The sequence below is a fragment of the Bombina bombina genome, chromosome 4 (assembly GCF_027579735.1).
Source record: "Bombina bombina isolate aBomBom1 chromosome 4, aBomBom1.pri, whole genome shotgun sequence".
Lineage (NCBI taxonomy): Eukaryota > Metazoa > Chordata > Amphibia > Anura > Bombinatoridae > Bombina > Bombina bombina.
The window spans coordinates 1,112,684,194-1,112,708,335 of NC_069502.1; the positions used below are offsets into that span (position 1 = coordinate 1,112,684,194).

The 24,142-nt window shown below is 39.7% G+C and overlaps 1 protein-coding gene across 6 annotated transcripts in view; it reads left to right on the plus strand.

Annotated features, from left to right (window-relative positions):
• The window catches only part of TRAF5 (TNF receptor associated factor 5), a 319,757-nt gene that overhangs the window by 94,159 nt on the left and 201,456 nt on the right, over positions 1-24,142 (plus strand). For 5 of the 6 annotated variants that reach the window (XM_053712398.1, XM_053712400.1, XM_053712397.1 and 2 more), the window contains one exon: positions 15,872-16,082. The exons of the other annotated variant lie outside the window; for it this stretch is intronic. In XM_053712398.1, the coding sequence (XP_053568373.1) occupies positions 15,872-16,082 (211 nt within the window). The remainder of the gene's footprint in view (positions 1-15,871; positions 16,083-24,142) is intronic. 6 annotated transcript variants of the gene reach the window in all.

Sequence of the window (24,142 nt, forward strand, 5' to 3'; positions counted from 1 at the left end):
AGGGTGACACATAAATGCATATGTATACATATATAGACATAAAGGGGATTGCTGTGTTCAAAACAGTGTTTGGAAGCAAAAACCGTGAGATATTGAATATCTAATTTGAATACCCTGATTTCCCTGGTGCATTGGTGACTATGTATATAGAGAGTATTTCTCGGGTAAAGCAAGCAGAGATACTGGCCTAGTTTTTCTAATTTTCTATTCAATAATTTCATTTCTCTTTTATATATATATGAGATTGATTAATTTGCTCTATTGGCTTCATTTGTTTAAAGTTTGCTATCAGTCACAGCTGAAAGGTATTAACACACATTTCACTAGTTCCAGTATAAATATATATATATATATATATATATATATATATATATATATATACACTGTATATTCACTTTTTCTTTCATCAGACCTTTTCTGACAAATAGTGTATTGGATAAAATGTATATTTTGTAGCGTGGTTTTTTTCCGCTATACATTTTTTCTTCTACAGTCTTTCAACCACAAGTTAGGCACCCATTACAAGTCAGCAGGAAATGATTTGGTAATAACTATTAATAGGATTCTATTTTCCTTTTGAACAAATTTAACTCTAGACATGTTGTATATAGTGCTGTGGAGGCGTACATAAACGTATTAACTGTCATTTTTTTCACAACATTGAAGTAATCATTCCATGATACAATTAATTAAATCTTATTTTCGATGGTACAAAAAAAAAAAATATCTTCTATATATAATAGTAAGATATGTTAAACAGACAATGTATTGATTTTGTTTCTCCCCTTTAATGTGCAATCCATTTTAGTTGCTGGAGTGTATTGAATTGTTTACAAATAGCTCCTTTTACCTTTATTTTTGTCCCACCACCTATACTGAAAATGCCAGTTCTGCAGTATTCTCTATAGAAAAGCTATGTATAGAAGATCCAGCAGCACAATTCATCCTTCGTTTGTTCCCAGTTCTTGGAATATAAAGAACTCGTATCAGCTACTTGCCTAATAAAATTGTGCTTTTAATGTTTCCCAGTGACATGTTTTACCAGCCACATAGCATTACATGTATTTGAATTATATTAATTCTAGCAGTTGAAAATGACATTGTGAGAACCTAATTGTTGACCTTTGTGAGTTTATGATTTATATATATATATATATATATATATATATATATAACAACATTTTAAATTAGGGGGAGATAAAAGGTGAGTTTAAAATCCTCCACTACGCACAAAATATAGAAAAAATAACTCATTGTGTAGTTCATTAACAAATCTAGACAGGCCCAGAGGCTTGTTTACCCACAGAAAACCTCTGAATTACATTGTTTCCAGTGCAGCAAAGGATTCTAGGTAAGATATGCAAATTAAGTACACAATGACACACCTTTTTACTTCAGTCTGCTTTTCAGCAGGTTCCCTTTACGCCAAAGTATCGCTGTTCACACAGCTTATAAACTTAGCTAGGGTTAAGTATTTTTTGGGGACTTGACTGTCCATTTAACCCCTTAATCACTGCACTAACCCTAGCTAAGTCCCTAGCTAAGTTTATAAGCTGTGTGAACAGCGATACTTTGGCGTAAAGGGAACCTGCTGAAAAGCAGACTGAAGTAAAAAGGTGTGTCATTGTGTACTTAATTTGCATATCTTACCCAGAATCCTTTGCTGCATTGGAAACAATGTAATTCAGAGGTTTTCTGTGGGTAAACAAGCCTCTGGGCCTGTCTAGATTTGTTAATGGACTACACAATGAGTTATTTATATATATATATATATATATATATATATATATATATATATATATATATATATATATATATATATATATATATATATATATATATATATTAAATTTTCCCTAGCCCTGGACAAATAAGAAATTGGAATGGACAAGGAAAACATTTGAATTTTTCCCTAGTGGACTAGTACATTGTTCCTCTGGGCTAGTAACTCAGTCCATTTATATGGGCATGTTCTTGAGTATAGTGGGTTGGGTTTCAATGAGCAAAAACATTTTTTTCAAATACACAAATAAACCTAATAGAGCATTTTCCCCACATTTAATACTCTGCTGATGGTATAACAAGTCACTAGAAACACATTAAAGGGAAACCAGTATTACAGTACAACTTCCCTTTTAATTTAATAAAAATACAGTGTGTGTGTTTGAGTTCCTGTAGTTATTGCCAGATGAAGTGATGTCAGGCAACATCTAAATCTATGGTGCCTTGAGGTCAAGTTATTCTGGTGCCAGTGTTCACTTTCTGGATGAATGTATTCTAGATCCATCATTCCTAAGGTGTGCCATCCATGTATATCCACTTCAAATTTAGATGCTGTCGAGTTTGCTGAACAGTTTGAACCCGTTTTAACCTATTTGTGAAGAACACCTTACCTCTAAAGAACCAGAATGATGAGGTGTGCAGTAATGGCCCTATAGTGGAACCTGCTCTCACCTAACAACTCTGGTAATCTGGGTATAGCAACTTATTACGCAACCAATGGGAATTTTTATAAACCTATATTTGTATGATGGAGAACAGCATTTTTACATTCTTAGAAGCATTTGACTATTTATTATACGAGGATATCCTGCGCCTTATGGAGCTCAAAAACATTGGGGCAGTGCCAGTGACCTTACAACACATGGAGACAAAAATTTAATAAAAACCATGACAGCAGTCTGACTGTCCTGTTGGTTGCAGTTCTGATTCTACCTATCTGAAGTAGAGTATTTAAAGGGACTGTAACGTCATAATAAGACATTCATGATTTAGACAGAACATACAATTTTAAACAACTTTCCAATTTACTTTTAGTACTCCCAGTTAAGTAGAAAAACATTATAGTGCAGAAAGCATATCATTTCAGCATGTTCTCCTGTTAAACGGCTTCTGTTTTTTTCATATATTGCTGCCACTTCACTAAAAACACACTCACTTGGTACACTTTACAGATAAGGGTTAAAAGTAAAGTAAAAAAAAATAATAATATATATATGTGTGTGTGTATGTATATATATATATATATATATACTGCCACTTGACAGAGAAAGAAAGGACATGCTGGAATATAAGTGCTAGATTTTTTTTATTTGCTTTAATTTTTAATATGCTCATATATTTACTGGATTGCAAATAACTTCCCTGGTACTGAGGAGTGGACTATAAGTTTCTTTATTATGTCACTTATGGACAGCTTTATACATGTGTAACAGTGCCACCTTATGGTCAGAGCATTGTTATCCACTGCTAGAAAATATTGATACTTGTCTCCAATACTGCATAGTTTTCTGCATAGTTTTCTACTCAAGGTTTGTTGTTATGGACATTTAATTGATGTGTCTGAACTATCATTTTTTTTAATGTTTTTTTTTTTTTATGCCCATGAAAGGGAAAAATTTAAATATTTAAATTAAAAAATCGTCAAATATAGCAGCTTTAGTGAAATGTTTTGCAAATGTGTAAAATTTATAAGAATGCAACAAATAATGTTCTATTTGTGAAAGCAATTAGAAAGCAGATTGATTTTATGTATTGCTGACCCCTATGAGCAAATCAAAAGTAATTTAGCTCTGTGTACTTCAGGGAAACTATGTAGCTTTAAGTGCCACTTAAAGATCACATTTTCCATTTCACAAATCAAATATGTTTGTTTATGCAAATCCATCTACAAGCCTGCCATTGGAGGTATGGAAGTTGGTAACTGAACTCCCAGGAATACCTGGGCTTGGACACTGTTATCAGTGCTATTTATTATTAGATGCTATGCTATGTCCAGCTTATATGTGCTATAGATGATTTGTGTTACTTAAAACTACATGGTTTCCCTGAAGTACACAGAGCTAAATTTCTTTTGATTTGCTCCATATCGGTAAGTTTCTGGCCGATACTGATATTTCAGAAATTCCAAATATCGGCCCTAATAATTGGCCACTCCGATATATCGTTCTATCTAGGGTTGCCACCCGCCCCGGTTTCACCGGGACAGTCCCAGTCTGAGGCTCTGTGTCCCGGAACTACCCTCAAATATATATATATTTATAAAAATTGATTTCATAATGAATTTGAGGCCGCAAGAAGCCACGCCCCAAACCACGCCCCGAAACACACCCTCTCCACGCCCACTTAAACAGTGTCCAGGAATTTTCTGGGCAAAAGGTGGCAACCCTAGTTCTATCCCTAATATGAACCTCCTATGTTTAGCTTTCAACTAAGAATACCAAGAGAACAAAGCAAACTTGGTGATAAAAGTAAATTGGAAAGTTGTTTAAAATGACATGCCCTATTTGAATCATGAAAGTTTTTTTGGGGGACTTGACTGTCCATTTAACCCCTTAGTGACCACAGTACTTTTCAATTTTCTTACCGTTAAGGACCAGGGCTATTTTTACATTTCTGCGGTGTTTGATTATATACAGTTTTTCTGGCCATTAAATGGACTTTCTAAAGATACTATTATTTTTATCATATCTTATAATTTACTATTAAAACATTTATGAAAAAAATGGAAAAAAAACACACTTTTTCTAACTTTGACCCCCAAAATCTGTTACACATCTACAACCACCAAAAAGCACCCATGCTAAATAGTTTCTAAATTTTGTCCTGAGTTTAGAAATACCCAATGTTTACATGTTCTTTTCTTTTTTTGCAAGTTATAGGGCAGTAAGTACAAGTAGCACTTAGCTATTTCCAAACCATTTTTTCCCCTCAAAATTAGCGATAGTTACATTGTAACACTGATATCAGTCAGGAATCCCTGAATAACCCTTCACATGTATATATTTTTTTAAAAGAAGACAGCCTAAGGTATTAAAGTTGAGGAGTTTTTACTCTTTTCTGCAACCATTTTACCACCAATCTATGCCAAAGTTTTAAAAAAAAAGCAAAGTGGTTATTTTTTTATAAAATAGAAATTTAAGAATACATGTACTGAGAACGTTAAAGGGTTACAGCCAAATAACACCCCAATATGTGTTCAGCAACATCTCCGGAATACAGTGATGCCACCCATGTATTGGTGTGTCAGGTTCTCTGGGGGCTAAAAGGCCTTATTTTTAGGGGCCGCATTCCAGTTTTCCAACTTGGAATTTTAACATCTGTCATCATGCACCCATGTCCTATTTGGGACATTTCTGAAGCTGGCCAATGTAATTTACCCCCATCAAACCATTTATTTTTGAAAAGTAGACACCCTAGGGTATTTGAAATGCTGGTATTTTAACACTTTCCATGCACTAATTCAACCACCAGACTTTGTCAAACTTTTGGGTAGTCATATTTTTGTGTTATTTTTCACACATGTACTTTAGGCATGCATTCTCAGCTCCTATTATGTGTTACTGCCAAAGAACACCCCACTATGTGTTCAGCAATATCTCCTGAGTACAGTGATACCACCTATGCATAGGTTTGTGTTGGCTTCTTTGGGGGGTGCAATGCCAAACTTCTGACGTGTTTGTGCTTTTTTTCAAATTTAACATATCTTCTTTGTCTATCTTCTTTTTGGGGGCCTTTTTACATATTTATTTAACAAATATTTATTTAAATATGGCCATGAACATGCATATATTTGAAAAGTTGACACCCTAGGGTATTTGAAATGCTGGAATTTTAACACTTTCCATGCACTAATTCAACCACCAGACTTTGTCAAACTTTTGGGTAGTCATATTTTTGTGTTATTTTTCACCATGTACTTTAGGCATGGATTCTCAGCTCCTGTTATGTGTTACTGCCAAAGAACACCCCAATATGTGTTCAGCAATATCTCCTGAGTACAGTGATACCACCTATGCATAGGTTTGTGTTGGCTTCTTTGGGGGGTGCAATGCCAAACTTCTGACGTGTTTGTGATTTTTTTTTTAAATTTAACATATCTTCTTTGTCTATCTTCTTTTTGGGGGCCTTTTTACATACTTATTTAACAAATATTTATTTAAATATGGCCATGAACGTGCATATATTTGAAAAGTTGACACCCTAATGTATTGTATATGGAGTGTTTTGATGCCTTTGATACAACTGTCTTAGCCAAAAAAAATTGGAGAAAGTATATGGTGGTAATTTTTTATTTTTACACACCCGTTTATTTTTTACTGTGATTTAGGAGAGCTTGTAAATTATTGCAAGAAAACACTCCAGGTTGTTTTCTACAAGACCTCCTGAATACACCCATGCCCCCCATGCATAGGTTTGCCAGCATTTGGGGAAGGTTCAGTTACAATAGGACTTGTAATTTGAGTTGAAAGTGAGAGTATTTCTTCTGATAGGCCTATCTTTAGTTTGGGGCCTATCACATACCCCAGTTTTATTTATTTCCATGAAAGTCTATATATTTTAAACGTTGACAACCCAAGGTATTGTATATGGAGTGCCTTGATGCAACCGTTTTAGCCCAAAGAATTGGAGAAAGTGTGTGGTGGTAATTTTTCAATTTTCATTTTTACACACACATTGCTTTTTTACTATGATTTAGGAGAGCTTGTTGTAAGTTATTGCAAGAAACCACTCCAGGTTGTTTTCTGCAAGACCCCCTGAGTACACCCATGCCTCCATGCATAAGTTTGACAAGGGTTTTGGTAAAATACAGCACCAATTTTAGAACTTATAAAAAATAGAACAGTGAAATTTAAAAATCTGGTACAGTAAAAGTAAAGAAAAACAAAAACAAACTCAGTAACAGTAAACCACAAAAAAAACACAACAGCAAAAGTAAAAAAATAAATAAAAATTTAGCAGTGTGTGATACTGCTTGAAGCAGTCCCCAAAGCAGAGTCCAGGCTGTCCAGGGCAATCAGGACAGTAAAAGGTGGTGTCCTTTCCCTGCCCCCTCTTGGCACAGACTCTGTATTTTATCTGAAGATTCTGCTTTGCCGCAGTAGGGGGGATTTTGAAAATAAAATAGGTAGCCCCAACTCTGTTCTCTCCTATCAACGCCCGGGGAGCAGGTTCATCTTGGTACAAAATCCCAGAAATGATCTGGAGCGGAAACTGTAAAAAAAAAAGTCAGTTTCATTTCAGGGTTTGCTTTTTTGAACAACAAAAAAGTGTTGTGAGTTGCAATCTTTTTGTACCAGGCCGTTGTCTTCTGCATAATTAGGTAGGGCTGCAGCAGCTTATCGGCTAGATCAACCCCACCCATATGCCGGTTATAAGCCTTGAATCACACTGGCTTCATTGTGCTCTCAGCTCTGCTACGTACAGAGACCTCCACAGTCCTCTCTGTGTGGATAGTGGTAAGAAGGTATACATCCTTCTTGTCTCTGTACTTAACTGCCAACAGCTCCTCTTGGCGCAGAGCTGAGGTCTCCTCCCTTCGTAGCCGGGTGCGTGCAAGTTGTCCTGGGAAACCTGTGCGGTTCTTTTGAATTGTACCGCAAGCTACTACTGTATAAAAAACAATACAGTAGCTTGAACAAAAGGACACTTGTATAGAAATTATCTAAATACAAGTGGTACCCTTTGTTCATCAGGAGTAATATCAGGTCCCAGACAATCTTGCTTGTGGTTCCCATATGTTCTGGGCAGCCTGGAAGGTCAAGGTAGATATCCTTTCCCTCGTACACCCAGAAGACCTGAGTATACCCAGTCTCGCTCTCATAGAGCTTATACACCTTTACTCCATACCTGGAGCACTTGGAATGAATATACTGTTTGAATCCCAGCCTTCCCTTATACTTTATCAGGGATTCATCTGCGCATATATTCCTTCCAGGTGTATAAGTCTCTGCAAACCTGGCAGTAAAGTGGCTAATCAGGGCAGATTTTATACAGCCTGTCAAACTGGGGATGCTCCCTAGGGGGGCACAGGCTGTTGTCGCTGAAGTGCATGAAATGTAGAATCATTTCATACCTCTTCCTCAACATACACTGGGAGAAAATGGGGGTAGAGCAAATGGGGCTACTGCTCCAGTAGGAGCGAATGGAGGGTTTCTTTATGATGCCCATCGACATAGTCAATGCCCAGAATTTTTTAAATTCTGGCACATCGATGGGGGTCCATTGCTGCTTTGCCAAAAAAGTGTCAGGCTTTGCAGCACGGAACTGATGGTCATATAAATTAGTTTGGGCGACAATGTTCCCCAATACATCATCACCCAGAAACACTTCCATAAACTGTTGAGGGCTAAATTCTGCCACATCCACATTGATGCCAGGATTTGCAGTGAAGGATGGGATATCTGGCCTTTGGTGATGAGGCGTTAGCCACTCTTCAGCAGCGATGACAGCTGGAGCAACACGTCTCCTTCTGGCAGGGGGGCTAGCAGCCACAGATACATAACTATCAGTTGAGACTATATCTAATAATGTATCTGAGCATATGGCAGGGTCAAAATTTGGGTCTGAGTCAGACATAGAACTCTGATGCAAGGATGGCATACGCCTCCTCAGCACTATATGTTCTCTGTGACATGATTTATTTATTTTAAAAAAAAATTAAATTAACAAAATGGCTCTGAAAAGAGCCTTTGTGTCTCAAAATTCTTTACTAAAAAATAAAATTAACCCCTAAACAAATGCACAGAGCAAAAAAGTGCTGTTGTGCAATAGCCAGTGATTTATAGTAATCACTGGCAAGCTAGGGGTTAATGGCTCTGAAAAGGGCCTTTGGGTCACAATTTTTTTACAAAAATTAATTAAAACTAGCTAAATGGCTCTGAAAAGAGCCTTTGGGTCTCACAGAAAATTACTAAAAAAAAATTAACCCCTAAAAAAAAATGCACAGAGAGCAAAAAAGTGATGCTGTGCTACTGCCAGTGATTTATAGTGATCACTGGCAAGCTAGGGGTTAAAGGTTCTGAAAAGAACCTTTGGGTCTCACAATTTTTAACAAATATATTATCTAAATATCTCTCTCTTAAACACAGATCTCTCTCTCCCACAAAATCGCAAGTGAAGAGAGAGAGGGAGAACCACACTGGTCAGAGTCAATATTTACTAATATTGACATGATCAGACAAATGTAATATTTTATTATTAAAAATGTAATTATAAGGGGCAAGCTCAGATTGGATGACCCTAGCCTGCCCCTATGATGAGGCAGTCTAGGGACACCCCCAGAAGCCTCATGATACACTGGGCGTCGCCATCTTTGAAGACACAGGGGGGAGGGGAAAGGGGGCTATATTTATTTTATTTGTATGATATTTTACTATGTGCCTCGACCCACCAAGGCACTTAGCACACTTTCACAGCATCAGAAGCCTGCCCGATGGCTTCCGATGCTCTGCCTGACTGCTGGGCTCCATGTTGAGTGAAACCGGAAGTGATCGCTCTGTGGGAGCGATCAAAATGGAGCCCGGCAATCAGGAACAGTATTGCAGGATGCCTCAACATTTCAAAGATAAAGAGAGAAGCAGAGCTGTCAAGTCATGCTCTAAAATAATTTTACACCGTGTTTCATATGTTCTCTAGAATAGATCATACTATGGAAAAGCAAACCATAAAATGGAGACTCAAATGGTGCAAATATGTATCACTGTAACAAACATTATTGCAACTGCTGCTGCAATTTAGGGTTGCCAGGTATGCCGGATGTCCAGTAAAACAACTTTCCAATTTACTTTTATCATCAAATCTCAGTGCATTTTGATAGTTTTTCACAGTCATCACTGATTGGCTAAAATACAAGTCTGTCAAAAGAACTGACATAAGGTGGCAGTCTGCAGAGGGTTAGATACAAGGCAATCACAGAGGTAAAAAGCGTAAAACACAGGACGTGCAGTACTCTACATGTTACTGGAGATAAAACACAACACATGCAGTACTCAGCTCTAGGTGAACTAAGGCTGGCAGTAAAGGGATGTATAGGAGAAAAAGGTAGTCCCATATACTTCTTGAAATCTTTCAACCAAGTCAGTTGGCACACATCTATACCCAACAGTGAAAATTATGTGATTTTTTATTTATTGCATATATATACATTTTTATATACATACATATATACATTTTTGTTTGTGTTTACATGTGTGTTTTTAGCATGTAACCTCTCATGTTTATTTCTCCAACATAGGTGTGTCCGGTCCACGGCGTCATCCTTACTTGTGGGATATTCTCTTCCCCAACAGGAAATGGCAAAGAGCCCAGCAAAGCTGGTCACATGATCCCTCCTAGGCTCCGCCTACCCCAGTCATTCTCTTTGCCGTTGTACAGGCAACATCTCCACGGAGATGGCTTAGAGTTTTTTAGTGTTTAACTGTAGTTTTTATTATTCAATCAAGAGTTTGTTATTTTAAAATAGTGCTGGTATGTACTATTTACTCTGAAACAGAAAAGAGATGAAGATTTCTGTTTGTATGAGGAAAATGATTTTAGCAACCGTTACTAAAATCCATGGCTGTTCCACACAGGACTGTTGAGAGGAATTAACTTCAGTTGGGGGAACAGTGAGCAGTCTCTTGCTGCTTGAGGTATGACACATTCTAACAAGACGATGTAATGCTGGAAGCTGTCATTTTCCCTATGGGATCCGGTAAGCCATGTTTATTAAGATAGTAAATAAGGGCTTCACAAGGGCTTATTAAGACTGTAGACTTTTTCTGGGCTAAATCGATTCATATATTACACATATTTAGCCTTGAGGAATCATTTAATCTGGGTATTTTGGTAAAATTATATCGGCAGGCACTTTTTTAGACACCTTATTCTTTAGGGGCTTTCCCTAATCATAGGCAGAGCCTCATTTTCGCGCCGGTATTGCGCACTTGTTTTTGAGAGGCATGACATGCAGTCGCATGTGTGAGGAGCTCTGATACATAGAAAAGACTTTCTGAAGGCGTCATTTGGTATCGTATTCCCCTTTGGGCTTGGTTGGGTCTCAGCAAAGCAGATACCAGGGACTGTAAAAGGGGTTAAAGTTAAAAACTGCTCCGGTTCCGTTATTTTAAGGGTTAAAGCTTCCAAATTTGGTGTGCAATACTTTTAAGGCTTTAAGACACTGTGGTGAAATTTTGGTGAATTTTGAACAATTCCTTCATATTTTTTCGCAATTGCAGTAATAAAGTGTGTTCAGTTTAAAATTTAAAGTGACAGTAACGGTTTTATTTTAAAACGTTTTTTGTACTTTGTTATCAAGTTTATGCCTGTTTAACATGTCTGAACTACCAGATAGACTGTGTTCTGAATGTGGGGAAGCCAGGGTTCCTTCTCATTTAAATAAATGTGATTTATGTGACAATGAAAATGATGCCCAAGATGATTCCTCAAGTGAGGGGAGTAAGCATGGTACTGCATCATTCCCTCCTTCGTCTACACGAGTCTTGCCCACTCAGGAGGCCCCTAGTACATCTAGCGCGCCAATACTCCTTACTATGCAACAATTAACGGCTGTAATGGATAATTCTATCAAAAACATTTTAGCCAAGATGCCCACTTATCAGCGTAAGCGCGACTGCTCTGTTTTAGATACTGAAGAGCATGACGACGCTGATGATAATGGTTCTGAAATGCCCCTACACCAGTCTGATGGGGCCAGGGAGGTTTTGTCTGAGGGAGAAATTTCAGATTCAGGGAAAATTTCTCAACAAGCTGAACCCGATGTGATTACATTTAAATTTAAGTTGGAACATCTCCGCGCTCTGCTTAAGGAGGTATTATCCACTCTGGATGATTGTGAGAATTTGATCATCCCAGAGAAACTATGTAAAATGGACAAGTTCCTAGAGGTCCCGGGGCTCCCAGAAGCTTTTCCTATACCCAAGCGGGTGGCGGACATTGTAAATAAAGAATGGGAAAGGCCCGGTATACCTTTCGTCCCTCCCCCCATATTTAAAAAATTGTTTCCTATGGTCGACCCCAGAAAGGACTTATGGCAGACAGTCCCCAAGGTCGAGGGAGCGGTTTCCACTTTAAACAAACGCACCACTATAACCATAGAAGATAGTTGTGCTTTCAAAGATCCTATGGATAAAAAATTAGAAGGTTTACTTAAAAAGATGTTTGTTCAGCAGGGTTACCTTCTACAACCAATTTCATGAATTGTCCCTGTCACTACAGCCGCGTGTTTCTGGTTCGATGAGCTAGTAAAGGCGGTCGATAGTGATTCTCCTCCTTATGAGGAGATTATGGACAGAATCCGTGCTCTCAAATTGGCTAATTCTTTCACCCTAGACGCCACTTTGCAATTGGCTAGGTTAGCGGCTAAGAATTCTGGGTTTGCTATTGTGGCGCGCAGAGCGCTTTGGTTGAAATCTTGGTCAGCGGATGCGTCTTCCAAGAACAATCTACTTAACATTCCTTTCAAGGGGAAAACGCTGTTTGGCCCTGACTTGAAAGAGATTATCTCTGATATCACTGGGGGTAAGGGCCACGCCCTTCCTCAGGATCGGTCTTTCAAGGCCAAAAATAAACCTAATTTTCGTCCCTTTCGTAGAAACGGACCAGCCCAAAGTGCTACGTCCTCTAAGCAAGAGGGTAATACTTCTCAAGCCAAGCCAGCTTGGAGACCAATGCAAGGCTGGAACAAGGGAAAGCAGGCCAAGAAACCTGCCACTGCTACCAAGACAGCATGAAATGTTGGCCCCCGATCCGGGACCGGATCTGGTGGGGGGCAGACTCTCTCTCTTTGCTCAGGCTTGGGCAAGAGATGTTCTGGATCCTTGGGCACTAGAAATAGTCTCCCAAGGTTATCTTCTGGACAAGTTTCTCAAGGTTCCATCGTTCAAAATGGAAACCATTCGAACAATTCTTCCTTCCATCCAGGAAGGTCAATTCATGACCACGGTGGATTTAAAGGATGCGTATCTACATATTCCTATCCACAAGGAACATCATCGGTTCCTAAGGTTCGCATTCCTGGACAAGCATTACCAGTTCGTGGCGCTTCCTTTCGGATTAGCCACTGCTCCAAGGATTTTCACAAAGGTACTAGGGTCCCTTCTAGCGGTGCTAAGACCAAGGGGCATTGCAGTAGTACCTTACTTGGACGACATTCTGATTCAAGCGTCGTCCCTTCCTCAAGCAAAGGCTCACACGGACATAGTCCTGGCCTTTCTCAGATCTCACGGATGGAAAGTGGACGTGGAAAAGAGTTCTCTATCTCCGTCGACAAGAGTTCCCTTCTTGGGAACAATAATAGACTCCTTAGAAATGAGGATTTTTCTGACAGAGGCCAGAAAAGCAATTCAAGGGGCTTCCCCCAAGGGGGAGGTTCCACAGGTCTCAGTTGTCTTCAGACCACATAAAAAGACAGGCATTCTTACATTGTGTAGAAGACCTGTTAAAAATGGGAGTGATTCATCCTGTTCCATTAGGAGAACAAGGGATGGGGTTCTACTCCAATCTGTTCATAGTTCCCAAAAAAGAGGGAACGTTCAGACCAATCTTAGATCTCAAGATCTTAAACTTCTAAACTCTTGTCGGATACTTCATTCCGTTCCTCTTCCTTCCATAGCGCAGTGCATGGAAGTGATAGGTTTGATGGTAGCGGCAATGGACATAGTTCCTTTTGCGCGCATTCATCTAAGACCATTACAACTGTGTATGCTCAGTCAGTGGAATGGGGACTATACAGACTTGTCTCCGAAGATACAAGTAAATCAGAGGACCAGAGACTCACTCCGTTGGTGGCTGTCCCTGGACAACCTGTCACAAGGGATGACCTTCCGCAGACCAGAGTGGGTCATTGTCACGACCGACGCCAGTCTGATGGGCTGGGGCGCGGTCTGGGGATCCCTGAAAGCTCAGGGTCTTTGGTCTCGGGAAGAATCTCTTCTACCGATAAATATTCTGGAACTGAGAGCGATATTCAATGCTCTCAAGGCTTGGCCTCAGCTAGCGAGGGCCAAGTTCATACGGTTTCAATCAGACAACATGACGACTGTTGCGTACATCAACCATCAGGGGGGAACAAGGAGTTCCCTGGCGATGGAAGAAGTGACCAAAATCATTCAATGGGCGGAGACTCGCTCCTGCCACCTGTCTGCAATCCACATCCCAGGAGTGGAAAATTGGGAAGCGGATTTTCTGAGTCGTCAGACATTGCATCCGGGGGAGTGGGAACTCCATCCGGAAATCTTTGCCCAAATCACTCAACTGTGGGGCATTCCAGACATGGATCTGATGGCCTCTCGTCAGAACTTCAAGGTTCCTTGCTACGGGTCCAGATCCAGGGATCCCAAGGCGACTCTAGTAGATGCACTAGTAGCACCTTGGACCTTCAAACTAGCTTATGTATTCCCGCCGTTTCCTCTCATCCCCAGGCTGGTAGCCAGGATCAATCAGGAGAGGGCGTCGGTGATCTTGATAGCTCCTGCGTGGCCACGCAGGACTTGGTATGCAGATCTGGTGAATATGTCATCGGCTCCACCATGGAAGCTACCTTTGAGACGAGACCTTCTTGTTCAAGGTCCGTTCGAACATCCGAATCTGGTCTCACTCCAGCTGACTGCTTGGAGATTGAACGCTTGATCAAAGCGAGGGTTCTCAGATTCTGTTATTGATACTCTTGTTCAGGCCAGAAAGCCTGTAACTAGAAAAATTTACCACAAAATTTGGAAAAAATATATCTGTTGGTGTGAATCTAAAGGATTCCCTTGGGACAAGGTTAAGATTCCTAAGATTCTATCCTTCCTTCAAGAAGGATTAGAAAAAGGATTATCTGCAAGTTCCTTGAAGGGACAGATTTCTGCCTTGTCTGTGTTACTTCACAAAAAGCTGGCAGCTGTGCCAGATGTTCAAGCCTTTGTTCAGGCTCTGGTTAGAATCAAGCCTGTTTACAAACCTTTGACTCCTCCTTGGAGTCTCAACTTAGTTCTTTCAGTTCTTCAGGGGGTTCCGTTTGAACCCTTACATTCCGTTGATATTAAGTTATTATCTTGGAAAGTTTTGTTTTTGGTTGCAATTTCTTCTGCTAGAAGAGTTTCGGAATTATCTGCTCTGCAGTGTTCTCCTCCTTATCTGGTGTTCCATGCAGATAAGGTGGTTTTACGTACTAAACCTGGTTTTCTTCCAAAAGTTGTTTCTAACAAAAACATTAACCAGGAGATAGTCGTGCCTTCTCTGTGTCCGAAACCAGTTTCGAAGAAGGAACGTTTGTTGCACAATTTGGATGTTGTTCGCGCTCTAAAATTCTATTTAGATGCTACAAAGGATTTTAGACAAACATCTTCCTTGTTTGTTGTTTATTATGGTAAAAGGAGAGGTCAAAAAGCAACTTCTACCTCTCTCTCTTTTTGGATTAAAAGCATCATCAGATTGGCTTACGAGACTGCCGGACGGCAGCCTCCTGAAAGAATCACAGCTCATTCCACTAGGGCTGTGGCTTCCACATGGGCCTTCAAGAACGAGGCTTCTGTTGATCAGATATGTAGGGCAGCGACTTGGTCTTCACTGCACACTTTTACCAAATTTTACAAGTTTGATACTTTTGCTTCTTCTGAGGCTATTTTTGGGAGAAAGGTTTTGCAAGCCGTGGTGCCTTCCATTTAGGTGACCTGATTTGCTCCCTCCCTTCATCCGTGTCCTAAAGCTTTGGTATTGGTTCCCACAAGTAAGGATGACGCCGTGGACCGGACACACCTATGTTGGAGAAAACAGAATTTATGTTTACCTGATAAATTACTTTCTCCAACGGTGTGTCCGGTCCACGGCCCGCCCTGGTTTTTTAATCAGGTCTGATAATTTATTTTCTTTAACTACAGTCACCACGGTATCATATGGTTTCTCCTATGCAAATATTCCTCCTTAACGTCGGTCGAATGACTGGGGTAGGCGGAGCCTAGGAGGGATCATGTGACCAGCTTTGCTGGGCTCTTTGCCATTTCCTGTTGGGGAAGAGAATATCCCACAAGTAAGGATGACGCCGTGGACCGGACACACCGTTGGAGAAAGTAATTTATCAGGTAAACATAAATTCTGTTTTTTCTCTCAGACATGGATGGTGAACTCCCTCTTCCTGTAACTATTACAAGGCAGAACTCGGGTGCTGGGTGTTCACTCGATTTTGAGCCCAAACTAGAATATGTGTTTGTGGATAATCTGCAAGAAAGATACAAGTGTGCTAGATGTCACCAGGTTCTTCATAACCCTCACCAAACAGGATGCGGTCATAGATTTTGTGAGAAATGCATATCTGTTCTGAGGTAAGGTTTTTATCTGTAAGTTATACTGTATTTGGGTTATATTTTACAGTCTGTCTAATCTGAACATAAGCTTAGTTTTTAGTGTGCTTACTGGACAAAGCAAGTTCTTGTGCATAGAGAGAACACTTTTTGCCTTTTATTCAAGTTAAGAAATATAAATTATTTAGCACATTTTCTATATTCTTAAACATATTAACATATTATTATAATATAATTATTATTATGCTCCCTTTGCCTAACTAGCTAACATAATAAAAATAACTTATTATTGCTACAGACAGCATTATGGCCATGGCTGATAGCCAGTGGGTTAAATTTAAGAGATACAAAAACATGCCTTAACCAGACATCAATATGACATGAATGGTTCCATATTGTCCCTGCACTACTGTGTCAAATGCACAGTTTAAGTACTGCTCAGGACACGCAGGGCTGAAACTGCCGCTAGTTCCTTATCTGAGTTGTGCAACTAGCACTGCTTTGCAGGGGTCAAACACACAGTAGTGCAGGGGGAATAGTCTTACAATTACATGCTCTAAAACATTTCTTCTATTATGAAAAACTAATTTTTGTTATAATATAACTGGCAGTAAAAACAAAAACACATATATAATAACGAAACCCTCACATCTAGAGGAGCCACTTTTGGTCCCCATCATATAATGACACTATGGGGCCGATTTATTAACGGCCGAATGTGCCCCAATGTTTCTGTTTCCGCGCACCGGAAACAGGAGTTAAGAAGAAGCGGTCTTAAGACCGCTGCTCCTTAACTTGTCTGCCAGCTCTGAGGCGGCGGACAGCAATCCGCCCGATCGTATACGATCAGGTTGATTGACACCCCCTGCTAGCAGCCGATTGGCCGTGAATTTGCAGGGGGCGGCATTGCACAAGCAGTTCACCGGAACTGCTTGTGCAATGTTAAATGCTCTCTGCATTTAGCGATGCAGGGGGACAGGATTCGCTATAGTGAATCATGTCCGCCCCGGGTATGATAAATCTACCCCTATGACTACAGAAGAAGGTATACATAAGATAGAAGGACCACTCTTGGGCCCCATAAACTAAAATGGCACCAGCAGGTTAAATATTCAAAAAAACACAGTATTACACCAGAACATATCAAATCACATTGGCATCAGGATATTATACTTGGAGAACAAAACATTATAGAGCACACATAAATATACTCCTTTATAGGGATGGACTCTTATTTGTCAGCAGGGATGATGTTAACTCATCAGATGACACTAAGATTCACAGTATTACAATTATGAAAAGAGCATTCACATTGTATGGTGTTTGGGACCAATCCTGAGAAATAAACACAGGAAAACATAGAGAATACGTGTATAAGTTATTACACTAAAGAGCATTTAAAAGCAATATCATGGTAGAGACATGGCAATGGTGGAGTCAGATTGTAAACTGCCACCGACAGTGTCTCAGTAACCACTGGCACTTTACATTCAGACTTGGTACATCCCGACTGAGGTGGCTGTATTTGCTTCAGGTTATGAGTACACCGGAATGATTTCCTGTATTATATATGCTTCAATTTTTTTAAACGCTAGTGAGTATGTTCTTTATTTTTAACTCACTTTGCAATAAATAATCTGGATTTGAGTTGGGCTGCGCCTATTTTTTGTCTCACACAGATTGTAAACTGCGCCTGACAAGTTAAATGAAGAACAAACGTGTATACACTGAGGATTTAGCTTATATATCTGTCAGATCACCCCTAATATTAGAAATGGTGAAATATTTAATCACCCTCCAGGCAGCGTAAATTAAGCTCAGTATAGAGAATCTATGCACAATATAGTGGATAGTGGAATAGTTAAAACATCTAATGACACAGTATGTTACTGAACAAGGTGGAATAAAGATCTAGAAATATAGGACCCATATACAATATGACGGCACATTATGGGAATTAAAAGCAACTGGCAGGTCCCAACTGTACACTGAGCATGATTAAGGCTGTGTCCCGAAAAGTTGCGACCATTGCTGATTCTTTTCTACAGTGAAAGGGTGGAACAGCCAGATCCCATTTTTTTTTTTTTTTTTTTTTATAAAATATACAATATGACGGCACATTATGGGAATTAAAAGCAACTGGCAGGTCCCAACTGTACACTGAGCATGATTAAGGCTGTGTCCCGAAAAGTTGCGACCATTGCTGATTCTTTTCTACAGTGAAAGGGTGGAACAGCCAGATCCCATTTTTTTTTTTTTTTTTTTTATAAATTTTTATTGAGGTCAAGGTTTTGGCATACATATAAAGTGTTACAAAATTGGATGGGTGCAATTCACAAAAAGACAGAGAAAATATAACATAGGATACATCATATAGATCCCATATTGAAAAGGCATATGTAATAAGCAAAGTCTGTTATAACAAAGAGCTTGAAAGCGATTAGTCATCAACAGTATTTGCAATGACGCAGGGCATAATATAGGTTACCTGATAAAAGTTTACATGAATTGCGTAACATTTGTTAACTATATGTTATATAACTCTGAAGAGAAACAATTGCTGCATAAAGGATGATAAAAATAAGAAAAAAACCACCCAAATAGAGAAAACAAAACGAGTGCCAATAGCAATTTAAGCCTTCTAAATTGTTCCAGAGGTCTCTCTTGGGCCTCATACTGTATGGGACAATAGGATTGGCAGAGGGCTATCTGAAAAAGAGGAGACCACTTTTGGATCTAGCTATGTGGACCTCAGATTTTATTATTTTATTGTATTGTATAACATAAAATTCTCTGTGCTGATCAATGCGTAATAGATAATGGTCTCAGGACAATTTGTAAACCATTGTTAAGGCAGGAATGTATATTGCTCAACAGGAGTATTAGTAAAAGGTGTCCCACACATATCCTGCCAAAGAAGTAACATTTATGCCTTTATACTATTTCACTCAACTAGCATTAATAAAAGATATGTACTATGATCTCAGGGAGCTATATATGAGAGATGGTTATACGACGGTTACTGTATGTATTAAAAATTAGAAAAAAAGATAGCACTAGATTATGATCTGGAGTGACTAAACCTCAGACTTCTCTGGTTCTGACACTACACCTCATCTAGGCTGAGGGGACTAATAAAAATTAGAAAAGATCGCTGCTGCAGATTATATAAGGTTTAAAGGGTCCATCATTGGACTCTCACAGGAAACTAGCTAAAATCAGGAAGAATAAGCACACTGCAGGGGCACCCTATGATAGGTATTATCACAAAAGTTACTATGGGTCTGGGAATATTCTGGCTCTGAAAATAAAAGTGTTGATGCAGCCATCTCTAGTTTAGACTGAAACCATATAGGTTACTCAACCTATGAGAGGCAATATTTGGTATAAATCAGTAATAGGACCCCTTATCTAGCTAAATAACATTCTGTGGGAAACAAATACATGGGCAGTTTAGATCAGCCAATTTGCAACTAGCCAAGACCCCATGTCAAATAATATACTGTTTGGAATATCATAGACACACGATCAAAAGTGCAATTATATATATAAAGAAAAAAAACAAAGGCAAAACAAAACACTAGTAGGGTCATAAGGCCACTATGAAAGTATAACTATGTTATATGTTAACAGAACATAGGGAAACAACAAAACAGTCAACATAGTTCCGTTACTCCGGGTATGACCCATACTCAACCAACTCCTGCACGAATTCTCTGGAGGTAACCCACACCACTAGACAATTGTAGAATCGCCAGAGGTGTCAGCCATACTGATAGGAAGGCAGAAGTGTAGCGACTCTGTTCTCGGACAGCTTCCCAATTGAGCCACAGCAATTCTGGGCAGCAAGAAACTCCCATTAGTAGAAAGATAGGTGAGGAGTATGTTTTTTCAGTTAGTGAATCTTTTTGGTCCCGGAACCGGACCTTTGCAAAGGATCTCCCGCTTGTATGTACCTCAGAATCCGGAGCAGACACAGGGACTGGTTGGGACTTAGTCGTGCGGTGAATGCTGATCTGCAAGGAGGCAGCTTTGTTTGCGATAGTCTTGTCAGTGATCACGGCCGTAGTCACGACATCTGCAGTCTCAGGCTTCCTGATGGCTTGTGTCCTAACTTCTTGGCTGGCCAGGGTAGTTATGAAGCACTGGGGCCCCGATGCGCTGTTGTCCAGGCATATTGCCAAAGCAGCCTTGACCTGCATGGGTTGTCGTGATGATTGCAGGACTTCAGAGTGAAGCGCCATATTTAACTTTTCAGCAAAGGCATCGTGGTGTTCCACCAAGAGATTACGCAATGCCTCTAGAAAGGTAGCAACGTTCTCCATGTCGACCTTCTCTTAAGTTCTTTAGATCAGCACAATTAGGTAAAAGGTAATGATTGTACTCACGGTACTTGCGCAAGGAAAGGATAGGGTGAGGGGAACAATAATATGCTGCTATTAACCCAGAATCAATAGGATCCCGGGGGGGGGGTCATAAGTGCGGCAGCCTTGACAGTACAGATTAACTGAGTCACAGTGCAGGCCTGCTTGCCACGCAATCAGCTTCTATGCAGTCTAGCTGAAGAGCATAGGAAGGTCCGTTTATATAATAATGTCTCACCAACTCCACCGGGCAAACTTCAGGGCACCTTAAATAAGGTGCTAGACACGAAAATTATATTTTTGAAAGAAAATACTATAGTTAAATCCAAGTTGGAGTCAGGAGCTCCTCATATACACGTCTTTCCTCAACAGCTGTAGGCTCCGCCCCCCGCCAGATCCCATTAAAGGGATATGAAACCCATTTATTTTCTCTCATGATTCAGATAGATCATGCTATTTTAATTAACTTCCTAATTTACTCCTAATTTAATATCAATTTTTTTTCCAATGGCTTGGAGAGTCCTCCATTCCATTCATTACTGTTGGGAAATTCAGCTCCTGGCCACCAGGAGGAGGCAAAGACATCCCAGCAAAGCTTAAGTATCCCTCCCACTTCCCATAATCCCCCAGTCATTCTTTGCCTCAGTAACTTGGAGGAGGTGAAGGTGGATGCTCTGAAGAAATTTAAGTCCTTTAATGGGTAGTTTCCCTTTCAAAACAGGACTGGGGTTAATGCTGTGTGTAATCCTCTTGAGTAAGAGTATTGGTAGCTGTTAGCTGCTGCAGGTCACAGGGTAGTCCTTGTTATCCCTCCAGCAATTTGTTCTAACAATCCCACAGGGATGTGCAATTTGTATCGCCCAAATCCCGGGGCATGCAGTTCTGGGCACCGGGCAGGTGGATTTTCCCCACATTTAGCACTGCTGCAGGGTAGCAGTGCATAGGACCTGGCCAATGTGTTGAAACCTATATGTCTAACTAGGGTAGCATGAAGAGAACTAACCATAAGTATCTGCAAACAAATGATGCTAAATGATTTTCATAACCCAGTGCTATCCGTGACAGGAGGAACTGTTTGGGGTTGTGAATCTGAGCTACGTCCATATAACCATCTGCTATTTTCATTGTACTCTGTGCATGTGGCGCGAGTTTATGTGCAGACAATAGCTGTGGCTGCTCTGCAATATCTGGGCTAGGCCGAACCCGGTATCTACATATGACAGTATGCTGCAGCCTGAGGTACTGTATTACTTAGCTGTGGGCTAGCAGTGCACCGGACCCGGCCAGCGAGACCCAGACTGAGAGCCTGACAACCGAAGGTGCCGACTGCCCCTCCATACAGCCCCGGACAGGTCAAGGATATCGGGAAATTTACAGGTGGGCGGAGCATCAGGAACCAGCACTCACGAAGCCGTCTTAGGGCGTGCGCTGGAAGTTTACTTACCCAGGAGCGGCTCAGGAAGCCAAGTTTTGGGAGTGCTGGATTTGTTTAATATATTGCAGATCCTGCAATATATTAAATAAATAGTATTTCCTCCCCTGTAGTCTGAGATCATTGCAAATAATGAACTATACTAATAAGTCTTATTTTTAACCAAAATATGTATAATCAAAATGTGTAATTAGCCCTTAGCATACAATAAAAAGAATTGTGACAATATCTCTAGTCAAAACTATTTGTATTAAGCATTGCATGTAATTAATGTTCCTTCTTACAATGTCAGAGTGTTATACATTTTTCAGTTGACAATTAGATTTCTGCATAAGGCTACAAAAGCATTGTGGATGATAATTGATTTGGTCTGCACCTCTGTCTGGTGCAGACCATACTAATCGCTCCCCTCCTGGTTCTAGCTCTCAGTCAGTTAGATTACGAGTTATGCGCGCTATAGGGAAATAAACGAATGCAAGAAAAGTTGCGTTATTTAACACCCTATAGCGCAGCCATTACAAGTTTTTCCAAATCCGGGTTGTGCGTGCGATATGGTGTTTTTAAGCTCCATACCGCACAAAAAAACAAGCGCTGTTTTGACGTGCTCATGCACGCTTCCCCCATAGACATCAATTGGGAGAGCGGGTCAGAAAAAAGTCTAACACCTGCGATTGCGGAAAGAAAAGCTCCGTAACGCAGCCCCATTGATGTCTATGGGGGGGGGGGGGAAGATACATTTAAACACCCTAACATAACCCCCAACGTCTACACACCCCTAATCTGCCCCCCACCGACATCGCTGCCATCTACCTACAGTTATTAACCCCTAATCTGCCCCCCACCAACATCGCCGCCACCTACCTACAGTTATTTCCCCCTAATCTGCCGCCCCCGATATCGCTGCCACATAAATAAAGCTATTAACCCCTAATCTGTTGCTCCCGATATCGCCACCACTATACTTAAGTTATTAACCCCTATTCCCCTGCACCCCAACATTGCCCACACTATAATAAATATATTAACCCCTATTCCGCCACTCCCCGGCATCACTGCAACTTAATAAAGCTATTAACCCTTAAACCTCTGACCTCCCACATCACTACTACTAAATAAATCTATTAACTCCTAAACCGCCAGCCCCCCACATCGCAAAAATCTAAATTAAACTATTAACCCCTACACCTACCCCTAAACCTAACACCCCCTAACTTTAACAAAATTAAAATAGAGCTAAATTCAAATTATTAACTAAATACCTGTAAAATAAAACCTAAGCTAGCTACAATATAACTAATAGTGATATTGTAGCTAGCTTAGGTTTTATTTTTATTTGACAGGTAAGTTTGTATTTATTTTAACTAGGTAGACTAGTTAGTAAATAGTTATTAACTATTTACTAACTACCTAGTTAAAATAAATGCAAACTTACCTGTCAAATAAATCCTAAGCTACCTTACACTATAACCTAAAATGACGACAAAAAACCCCCACTAAAATAAAAAATAAAAAACTACCATTATAAAAACAAACAATCAAAAATATAAAAATTATTCCTATTCTAATACCCTTTAAAAAAACAAACAAAAACAAACAAAAAACCCAAAATAAAAAAGCCTAATCTAGAATAAACTACCAAGGGGGCCCTTAAAAGGGCTTTTTGTAGGGCATTGCCCTAAAGTTAACAGCTCTTTTGCTACAAATCAAAACAAACACCCCCTAACAGTATACAAACCCCCACCCCCCAAACTACCAAGGGCCCTTTAGGTTAACAGCACTACAAAAAACAGCACTACAAAAAAAAAACAAACCCACAAAATAAAAAGAAAGTAAAACCTAATCTACCCATTGCCCTGAAAGGGCATTTGTATGGACATTGCTCTTAAAAGGACATTTAGCTCTTTTGCTGCCCAAGCCCTAATCTACAAATAAAAACCCACCCCAAAACGAAAAAAAAAATACATTACACAAAATAACAAACAATTATCAAAAATAATAAAAATTATTCCTATTCTAATACCCAATTAAAAAAAGCACCCCAAAATAAAAAACCAAATCTAGAATAAACTACCAATGGCCCTTAAAAGGGCCTTTTGTAGGGCATTGCCCTAAGTTAAACAGCTCTTTTTCTGAAAAAAATAATAATAACAAACATCCACTAACATTACAAACCCCCACCCTTGCAAACCCACAAAATAAAAAAAAACATCTAAAAAACCTAAGCTACCCATTGCCCTGAAAATGGCATTTGGATGGGCATTGCCATTAAAAGGGCATTTCGCTCT